Source organism: Heterocephalus glaber, unplaced genomic scaffold (assembly GCF_053883595.1).
Source record: "Heterocephalus glaber isolate CG9 unplaced genomic scaffold, H.glaber_assembly_v1.0 deba00001497, whole genome shotgun sequence".
Classification (NCBI taxonomy): Eukaryota; Metazoa; Chordata; class Mammalia; order Rodentia; family Bathyergidae; genus Heterocephalus; species Heterocephalus glaber.
The window spans coordinates 41,956,329-41,967,540 of NW_028258320.1; the positions used below are offsets into that span (position 1 = coordinate 41,956,329).

General features: G+C 36.2%; 1 protein-coding gene across 2 annotated transcripts in view; it reads left to right on the forward strand.

The window, feature by feature from the left end:
* Marchf5 (membrane associated ring-CH-type finger 5) overlaps positions 1-10,938 on the forward strand; it is a 44,145-nt gene extending 33,207 nt beyond the window's left edge. For both annotated transcript variants that reach the window (XM_004838512.4, XM_087185573.1), the window contains exons 4-6: positions 6,854-7,037; positions 7,200-7,366; positions 8,128-10,938. In XM_004838512.4, coding sequence (XP_004838569.1) covers positions 6,854-7,037; positions 7,200-7,366; positions 8,128-8,244 — 468 coding nt within the window. In that variant the 3' untranslated portion in view covers positions 8,245-10,938. The remainder of the gene's footprint in view (positions 1-6,853; positions 7,038-7,199; positions 7,367-8,127) is intronic.
* The last annotated feature ends 274 nt before the right edge of the window (positions 10,939-11,212 follow it).

The window sequence follows — 11,212 nt, forward strand, 5'->3', positions numbered from 1 at the left end:
AGTGCAAACTGAGAAGGTATACATCAGTCATCTGTGATGGCCCCTTGATATTATCCAAATACGCAGTTAAACACGAGATACATGAGGCTACCATTGACATAGCAGCACACTCTTTTACAGTAAACTTTTATATAAGTAGGATTATGCTCTAAAGGATGAAAAGCACAGCATGTTATGATGAGTACCTGAAACAGTAACAGTCATTTATCACACTATCAAGTACTGTGTATTATACATACTTGTATGTGCTTATTCTGGAAACACATCCTTCTTTCCTTTGATCTCAGTGACTCTTCCTTTGCAACCCATTGATGAGCTCCAGCCTAGTCTCTCTCTGCATCTCTTTCTGTACTTTTAAACACAATCTATATATGGATTCTTCCAGATTCCAGCCTGTAACCCTGATCTCTCCCCTTCCCCTCCTGCCACCCCTACCCCTTTGAACCTTTTCTTCCTAATTCAGATTATCAATTATTCATTTTAATCATTTCAATCCTTAATTACACTTTCAGTTTCTTACACTAGAGAAACTATTCAGTATTTACATGTGTGTCCTATTTATTTCACTTACGAGGATGGCCTCAATATGAATCCATTTAGCTATAAATATCCCTAGTTTCTCATTCTTTATGGCAGAGTAGTACTCTTTTATAAAAAAAAACCCCACATCTTCTTTATCCATTTTCCAGTTGATGGGCATTTGGGCTGTTTCCAAGTTTTAGCTTTTACAAACTGTGCCGCTATAAACATGGGAGCACATATATTGCTGTGGTATGATTCCTTTAATTCTTTTGGGAAGATACCCAGCAGGGGAATAGCTGGGTCAAATGGGACCTCTAACCCTAGTTCTTTGAGGTTTCTCCATACTGATTTCCACAGTGGTTGCACCAGTCTGCACTCCCACCAACAATGGAGAAGGGTTCCTTTCTCCCCACACCCCCACCAGCATTTGTTATTGGTTGATTTCTTGATAGCAGCCATTCTTTCTGGGGTGAGGTGGAATCTCAGTGTTGTTTTCATCTGCATCTCTTGAATGACCAGTGATGTTGAACATTTTTTCATATATTTATTTGCTGCTTTTACTTCTTTGAGAAATGTCTGTTCATTTCAGATGCCCATTTTTGAATTGGGTCTTTGAATTTGTGGGGTCTGATTTTTTTCAATTCTTTATATATTCTAGATAGTAGTCCTTTGTCTAAGGTACAGATGCTGAAAATTTTTTTCCCACATTGTAGGTTATCTCTTAGCTCTGTTGGTGGTTTCTCTTGCAGTACAGAAGCTTTTTAATAAGATGAGATCCCAGTTGTTGATTCTTTGTGCTAGTTCCTGTGCTACTGAGATTTTGTTCATGAAGTCTTTACCTATGCCAATGTCTTCAAGAGTTCTACCTAACTTATCTTCCAGCAAATTTAGTGTTTCCATCTTAATATTTAGATCTTTAATCCACTTCAATCTTAGTTTAGTGCATGGTGATAGGTATGGGTCTAGTTTTAATCTTTGGCAGGTTGGAATCCGGTTTTTCCAACACCATTTATTAGTCTATCTTTCCTCCAGTGAGGGTGGTTGGCTCCTTTGTCAAAGATGAGGTGACTGAGTATGTCTGTAGTTGTTTCTGCATCTTCTAATCTAGTCCACTGATCCTCATGTGGTTTTATTTTTTTTGAAGTAAAACAGTACATTTTAGAAATACATAATGATAACATTCATCATAGGAAATTTGTACCTGTACATGATATATCTTGCTTCTTCATTTTTTCCACCTCCCACCTTTGACTCCATTTCCCCTCCTTATATACAAAAGCTTTGTTTCCATTTGTTTTTTCTATTTTCTTTTTTGCTTGTCCCTCATTTCCTTTCCCCCTACCCCCTCCCTTATTCCCTTCTCATTTGAATATTTTCTTCCCATTTTCCAATGTCTGTTATACATTTCAGTCCTTATTTCCACTTTCAGTTTCTCATATCAGAGAACAGTGTGATATTTAAACATGTGTGTCTGATTTATTTCACTTAATAGTTGGTCTCAGGTCCATCCATTTAGCTATAAATGTCTCAAGCTCATCCTCCTTTATGGCAGAGTAGTATTCCATTATATTTTTTTAAACCCACATTTTCTTTGTTCATTTGTCAGTTGATGGACATTTGGGCTGTTTCCAGGATTTAGCTATTACAAACTGTGCCGCTATAAACATGGGTATGCATGGGCCACGGATTTAGCTCAGTGGTTCCAGCGCCTGCCTCGCAAGCACAAGGTCCTGAGTTCAATCCCTGGTACCAAAAACAAAACAAACATGGGTATGCATATATCGCTGTGGTATGATGCCAGTTTTAGTTCTTTGAAGAATTTCTGTACTGATTACCATAGTGGTTGCACCAGTCTACACTCCCACCAACAGTGGAGAAGGGTTCCTACTTTTCCATTTCCCACCAGCATTTATTTGTTACTGGTTGATTTCTTTTTGTTTGTTTGTTTTTGGTACCAGGGAATCGAACGAGGGACCTTGTTCTTGCCAGGCAGGAAGCGGAACCACTGAGCTAAATCCCCGGCCTTCTTTATTTTTTTTTTAAACTGGTTGATTTCTTGATGACAGACCTTCTTTTGGGAGTGAGATGGAATCTCAGCATTCTTTTAATTGGCATCTCGTGAGTGACCAGTGATGTTGAACATTTTTTCATATATTTATTTTCTGTTTCTACTTCCTTATCTGAGAAGTGTCTATTCATTTCAGATGACCATTTTTAGACTGGGGTCTTTAAATTTGGGGGGGTTCTGATTTTTTTGAGTTCTTCATATATTCTACATAGTCGTCCTTTGAGGAACAACTGGCAAATATTTTTTCACACTGTGGGTTGTCTCTTCACTCTGTTGTTGGTTTCTCTTGCTGTGCCAAATCTTTTTAATAAGATGAGATCCCAGTTGTTCATTCTTTGTGATAGTTCCTGTGCAATCCAGGCTTTGGTCATAAAATTGTTGCCTACACAAATGTCTTTGACAGTTCTGTATTCCAGCAGATTAAGTATTTCTCTTTTAATACTTAGATCTCTGATCCATTTCGATTTTAGTTTAGTCCATGGTGAAAGAATGGGTCTACTTTTAATCTTTGGCAAGTGGAAAGCCAGTTTTTCCAACACCATTTATTAAATAGGCTGTCTTTCTTCCAGTGAAGGTGGTAGGCTCCTTTTTCAAAGATAAGGTGGCTTAGTATGTCTGGAGTTGTTTCTGCATCTTCTAATCTGTTTTATTGATCCTCAGATCTGGTTTTTTTGCCAGTGCCATGCTGGTTTTATCATCATAGCTTTGTAGTATAATTTCAGGCCAGGAAAGGCCCCTGCCTTGCCTTTGTTGCCCAGAATTGCCTTTGCTATTCTAAGTCTCTTCTGGTTCCAAATGAATTTTAGGATTGTTTCCTCTGATTCTGTGAGATATGTTGTTGGAATTTTGATCAGGATTGCATTAAATCTGTATAACAATTTTGAAAATACGGCCATTTTCACTATATTGGTTCTTCCTACCCAAGAACAAGGGACATCTTTCCATTTTCTGCTATCTTCAATTTCCTTTTTTCAGAATATGATAGTATTTAATGTAGAGGTCTTTTACTTCCTTCATTAGATTAATTCCTAGTTATTTCATTTTTTTGGATGCTATTGTGAAAGGGATTGTTTCTCTAATTTCTCTGTCAGTGAGTTTGTTGTTTGTGTACAGGAAGGCTATTGAATTTTTTGTGTGTGTGTGTGTGCCAGGGCTCGAACTCAGGTCCTTGTGCTTGCAGGGCAGGTGGCTGAACCACTGAGCTAAATCCCCGGCCCAAGGCTATTGAATTTTGAGGGTTGACTTTGTATCCAGCTACACTACTGAATTTGGTTATTAAAGCTAGAAGACTTTTGGTGGAGTTTTTGGGGTCTTCTATGTAGAGTATCATATCAACAAATAATGATAATTTAACTTCTTCCTTTCCTATCCTTATTCCTTTTAATTCTTTCTCTTGTTTAATTGCTCTGGCTAATGTTTGAAGAACTATATTGAACAAGAGTGGTAACAGTGGACATCCTTGTCTTGTTCCTGATTTTAGAGTAAAAGGTTTCAATTTTTGTCCATTTAGTATGCTGCTGGCTATTGTTTTGTCATTGATGGCTTTTATCAGATTGAGATAAAGACCATCAATTCCAATTTTCTGAAGGGCTTCTAACATGAATGGGTGTTGGACCTTGTCAAACACTTTTTCACATCTATTGAGGTTATCATATGGTTTTTTGAACAAGATTAATGGGGAACAGATCCTTCCCTCTACTGGGATGCCTGTATTCTATGTATTGTCCTCAGTAGAAGTTATCTTACCCTAGGATTACTGTGCTTATGAGTTTTCCCAACACAGCCAGAAAGCCTGTGGTTTTTTATTTCTGTTCCTTATATTGGTCTTGGACTATATGGGACCCAAGTCACATAGGCTGGTCCCCAACACTGGATTTCTGCAGGAGCTGTTGTGAATTCACCCTTTTCATTCCTAATTGCATGGATTTGAGTCTTATTTTTCCTTTTTTTTTTTTTTAATAAGGTTGGCTAAGGGTTTATAGTTTTATTTAATCTTTCAAAGAACCAACTCTTCATTGATTCTTTGTATTGTTTTTTTAGTCTCCATTGCATTAATTTCTGCTCTGATCTTTATAATTTCCCCACTCATGCAAGCTTTGGGCTTGACTTGCTCTTCTTTTTTTTGTTTTTGTTTTGTTGTTGTTGTTTTTTGCTTGCCCTTTTTCTAGAAGCTTGAGGTTCAACATTAGGTTGTTTATTTGAGCCCACTCTATTCTCCTGATATGGCTATTCACCACTATAAATTTCCCTTGTAGGATTGCTTTCATTGCATCACATAAATTCCGGTGTGTTGTATTGGCATTATTTAATTGTAGAAACTGTTTAATTTCATTTGTGAACCATTGGATGTTAATTTTCATGTGTTAATGAAGGTCTTGGGGTTTCTTTTGCCATTGATTTCCAATTTCATTGCACTATGGTCTGGTAATATAAATGGGATAAGATAAGTTCAATTCCTTTACATTTACTTAAATGTGTTCTGTGAGCTAGTATGTGATCTGTTTTGCAGAACATCCTGTATGCAGCTGAGAAGAATGTGTATAGTGATGTTGTGGGGTGGAATACTCTGTAGACATATACTAAGTTCATTTGTTCAAAAGTTTGGTTCAATTCTAATATTTCATTGTTACTTTTTTTTTTTTGGTTGATCTATTTCTAACAGTGGGGTATTGAGGTCCCCCATTACAATTGTATTCATTCTAGTCAGTCTTGGCTTGAAATCTACTTTGTTTGCCAATAGAATAGCTACCCCTGCTTTTTTCTAGTTTCCTGTGGCATGGAATATTGTTTTCCATCCTTTGACTTTTTCATTCTGTGAATTTCTTTTTTAATTAAATGTGATTCTTGTATGCAGAATATTGTTGAATCTTGCTTCTTGAGCCATTCTTCCATTTCTTTTGATTGGTGAATTGAGACCATAAACATCAATGGTTATAAGTGATATGTATTGACTTATCCCTGTCATTTTATTTTCCTATTATTGGCTCCCTTCTTTTCTCCTCTGTTTAATTTCTTGCCTTGCCTGGTGGTTCATTCTGTTGGGGTTCATGGAGTTGTAATCCTTATTGTCTCTTTCTAGAATATCCTTCTGAACACTTTGTAGTACTGGTTTGGTGTTCATGAATTTTTCAAGTGTTCTTTTCATGGAACTATCTTATCTGTACCACTTGCAATGTGTCATCCCATACCTGGATGGCTAAAGGAGCCTCTTGATTGATTTCTCTGGCTTTATTTCTTTTCTACCTATCCATCCTTCCAAATGATTCTTCCTAAAATACCTTCAACTTCTTACTCCTTAGGTTAACATCTGTACTACTTTAGGTAGTGGTTTTCAAGAGTAGCACTTAAGCCAAGTGTGGTGACACACACCTGTAATCCTAGCACTCAGGATTGCCATGAGTTCGAGGCCAGCCTTGCTTGCCTACATAGTGAGTTCAAGGACAGCCTGAACTGCAAAGTGAGACCCTGTCTTAAAAAACCAAATCAATGCCAGGGATTTAGCTCAGTGGCACTGAGCCTGCCTGGCAAGCTCAAGGTCCTGAGTTAGATCCCCGGTACCAAAAAAAAAAAAAAAACCCAAATCAAAACAAAAAGTCAAGAGCAGCACTTAGCCTCTAGATTGGTTATTTCATAAGTAACTCAGTAGTATTTAACACTTAGGCTTATGAATGATGTAATTTGCTTTTGTATAATAATAGAGTGTGCATGGAAGAAGAAGGAATAGAGGATATTGGAGCTAATATTCTGGAAATTGGATTAACCCATCTACAGTGAGCCTTGCACCTGGAAAGCATATATTCTACCACTGAGCTACACCCTTATTCTGAAGATAGGCCATCTTCTGAAGGACAGTCCAACCCTTGGCAGACTAGTCATCTCCTAGAGGGAAGAGCAGGGATACAGATGTTCTTTTGGAAGACAAGTAGGACCTAGAATTATTATAACCTACTCTAGCCAAATCAAGTAACAATGGAAGCAAAAACCAGATATCCTCTCCTCTCCAATGAAATGTAATCTATGTGATCAACCATTTTGAGAGCTTTTTTATTCCAATGGAATATAAAATAGTCTGGATACTTTGTGTTTTCCTTGAATAAAGCTATTTCTTATAAATCAACACCAGTAGGTTTTCAGCTCATTTTTAAAACTTTTATTTCTGTATTCTTTCGAAATTAAATACTTCCCACAAAATGAGCTGAGCTCAGACATGTACCATTTCATTAGATAAGAAAGCGACTCTAGCAAATGCTGTCTGTTTCACAGGTTGTAGGCCACAAAGAAGGGCTGGATGTGATGGAGAGAGCTGATCCTTTATTCCTTTTAATTGGACTTCCTACTATCCCTGTCATGCTGATATTAGGCAAGATGATTCGCTGGGAGGACTACGTGCTTAGACTATGGCGCAAATATTCAAATAAACTACAAATTTTGAACAGTATATTTCCAGGTAAGAACCTGATTATGGGTATAAAGTGCATAGCAAATTAACTATAGAAGAACCATAGCCTCCTTTTTTAGAAGAACCATAGCCTCCTTTTTTCAAGTTTTTTAAAACTATTCTGATATATTAGTAGTAATGCACTGCATTGTTTTTTGTTTTTTTGTCTAGGGATTGGGTGTCCTGTTCCTCGAATTCCTGCTGAAGCTAATCCTTTAGCAGATCATGTCTCTGCTACTCGAATTTTGTGTGGAGCCCTTGTCTTTCCTACTATCGCAACAATAGTGGGTAAACTGATGTTCAGTAGTGTTAACTCTAATTTACAAAGGACAATCTTGGTAAGATGGCTTTAATAATACTTTCTTAAAATGGTGTACAAAAGAGAATGAAAGGGAACTATATAAATACTTGGTTTGTGGCTCCTATTCCTTAAACCTTTATTTGATCCCATTGTCAGCCACTAACTTGAGTGGAAATAAAAGGTGAGGAGCCACTGCAGCAGTTCTGGCTTTTTGGAACTATTCTGTGGATACTTTCTCTTCTGGAATATGCATGAATCATCACATCCATCCTTCTTGACAATTGAATTATAGTAGAGTTTCTGCTGTGGAGTCAAACTCTGCCTGGTACAAATCCTAACACAGATAGCCTCACTGTGAAACATAAATCAAATTTCTTGACTGTGCCTATAGAATAGAAATGGGGATGGTAGTACCTCAGTGAGGATTAAATGAGATACGTACTAGCACATAATAAGCATGCATGTTGTTTACTGTCAGTACTATTCCTGCTTCCCTCCTCTGGTGGAAGTCTACATATAATGCTGTGGCATTCTCCTTTCTATATCAGGATGGATATAGAGCTAAGTGGAAGGACGATTACTCGGATAGGATAATGGGAAAGGTATCTCTGGTCGCCTGTTAACTGTAATGTCTGTGTCTCCCTATCTCATGCCCTAGTAGAAAAGAGAATGTTTTACTTGCAGTTATCTGGATTAATTTAGCATCAAAGCCTATGTCTTTTGTTATCTGAATAAAATTCCTTGTATTGTGTTTCTCTAGAATTGTGTTATAAAGTGCTAACTTTCTTTTTATTTTAGGGTGGAATTGCTTTTGTTGCCATAAAAGGAGCATTTAAGGTTTACTTCAAACAGCAGCAATATTTACGTCAGGCACACCGCAAGATTCTAAATTATCCCGAGCAAGAAGAAGCATAAAACTGTGACTTCTGGTTCTTTTGCAGTCCTCTCATCCATATGAGTCTGTTGTCTGGTTTTGATTCCATCATTAGTGCACTAGTGGAGACTTGTGATAAGCTGCTGCTCCTATATTTTTAACAAATATAATAAAACACTTAGGGCAGGAGAAATCCTCTCAGTAATCACGGAACCTAAGGATGTGATTTGTTTTCATTGTTTTGTATGTACTACTTTTAAGGCAGTCACCTAAACCGTTATCTTAGCATGGTAAACTGGGTTCATATTTTCTCCAGACAGAAATGTAAAGATCAATCTGTACAAATATAAAAATGCACATGGTGTTTTATTCTGATGCCTTTTTTGTACATGTTCGTGTTTAGTGTTTTCTTAGAATCAGCATTTCAATGAAGGTACTATGAGGATTTTTCACATTGTCATAATTTGATTACATACTAAACAGAAACATGTTAATATGAGGAAATATAAATTAAATTAGTTATGAATAAGTAACAAACCAAAAATGTATGTAAACATTCAAATTATTATCTGAAAAGTGAAATTTTGTTGTTTTCCTTAACCTATGTGATGTTCTCCAAAATGTATATGGTAAAAGTTCACAGGGCTTCCAGATCACTTTTTCACTATTAAATTTTATTTATACAATGTTGACATATCATACTTTATAAAGTAATTTTGACTCATGTAGTCTTGAGTACCAGTGTGTGTGACTGTGTCTTTCTCATCAGGTCCGTCAATCTCTGAAATGAGGTTTTTAAATCCATATTTCTAGAAATTACAGCTGCCAGGTTATAGTAGTTTGAGCAGAGAATGGTTTGCAAGAAAACAAAAAATTATTTTACTTTGCCCTTTCAGTTATTCAAATATTTGTTAATCACCTATTTGCCCCGGCGCTCTGCTGAGTGCTATGGATACAGTGGTGAACGAGACAAACATGGTCCCAGCTCTCAGAGTTTACAACCTGGTTTCATCAGATGGGAAACCAGTGGTGAATAAACCAAGGTGAGGGCTGGAGCTCTTTGTTTTTATGTCAGTCAGTGAGTAACTAATTATGAAAACAAAGATGTGTTGAGTAAATTTTGAGGTTATTGGTTTTGGGCTAAGTCAGTTTATTATAGAAAACCAATACTAATGATTTTAGATTTTAATAATTTGTCATATTGATAAAGTTAGCATCTTAATCATTGTTTAGTTTTGTATTCATTTTTCAGAAGCATATATTTATTTTAAGCCATTTTCAATAGAGTGGCCATCTTAATGTTGTTTGGCAATCTAAATAGTGTTTTGGTTATTTTCATTAATTAAAATTAAAAATTTTAAAGATAGTTCCAAAAACTATTTTTTTGTTCTCAGTACCTAATGTGTGACAGTAGTAAATATTTCCCCTTACTGGTAAGTGGCCACTTCTCTATGAGTGTACCAAATATAGACTGGGCTATGTTTATGTTAGATTGCAATAATGTATATTAATTTTAGTAATTAATGACATCTTTCTGTAGTATGAATGTCTTAACTTTGAGTTATGGTGGTAATATGAATGACTGTTGAACATTCAGAATTATAATTTCTTGGCAGGGGGAAGATTTGACTGTGTGAGCCTTACTGAGAACACTGCTACTATTTTAAGGGGAAATTTTAAACCTGTGATTATATATAAAGATAACTTAGATTCTGTAGCTATAATTATAAAGTATATTGGTTTTGAATTTTTCATATGAAAAGATATAATAAACAGACATTTCCTGTATAATTTTGTTATATAATAGAACAGTTCTTGGGTAGCCTTTTCTAAAGTTGCATATTGCCCCTTATATACTACTTTAATGCCCAAGATGGGGAATAACTGCTGGGTTTTGTTGGCATTAAGGCCCATGAAGACCAGGGAAGGAACAACTCTTAATTATTTGAGGGCCAGAGGGAGGGGTTTCAAGTGCTACAGGGAAGGAACTACAAGTGCCTAGGGACCAGAGTGACCTCTAGCCCTGAAACTGAATACTTTTAAGAGCCTTAGCTCAAGAAATACCATGTGCCAGCTTTCTAGGAAGGTGGCCTGCCCCATCACAAAGCAACAAAAGATCACAGGTAGACTTAAAGTTAGATGGACCTACATTCAAATCCTAATTTAGCTCTTAATAACTGTATGACCATGGCCAAGTGACTTAATTGTCACTTCTCAGCCATAGTTCTCTTCATCTCTCATATGCAAAGTAATAATTAGAAGGCTGTTTCTAGGGTTAACTGAGAAATTAAAGGAATAAAAGCATTTTAAGCCCCTAAAGAGTAGTATTTGTTTCTTAATTGCTAAATAATCTGTACTCTAGGGAAAGGGAATAAAGAAGGCAAATTAAAGAGATGATGTAGATTTTGGGGGTGAATGGGTATATTTTGTTTTCCAGTTTATTTTCATATTGCTTTTTTGTATCATTTGTAGAATCTTTAATGTTCTAAACCTCTTTCATAAAATCCAATCACTAGAATTCTTTTCTTTGCAGATGTTAACTTATCTTCATTTAAGTGGCTGAAAATGTTGTTCATCATTACATGATTATCAAATGACTGAAGAATATAAAATTAGTGACTTAATTAGTCACTGCCTTGCTAATTCTGCTGTAATTTTTTTAAACATCTTGTTTTTAATATAGCAGACTATCTCAGTACTGGCTGGATTAGGTTGAATAAAGAATTTTTATGTTCTCTAGGTGTACTTTGTCTTTTGAACAAATTCCAGTTCATTAGTTATGTACCTGTTGTTTTCAAATCAGTTACCAAGATTCTAGTGAGAGTTCTCTATGTAAAAATTTGAATTTCAAGAAAATCAGGAGTGTGGCACATGTCTGTAATCTCAGCACTTGGGGAACTGAGGCAAGAGGATCATCATGAGTTCAAGGCCAGGGTCATAGTGAGACCCTGCCTCAACAAAACAAAACAAAACAACCTATACAGGAATTGGTCTTAATTGTATAATCAG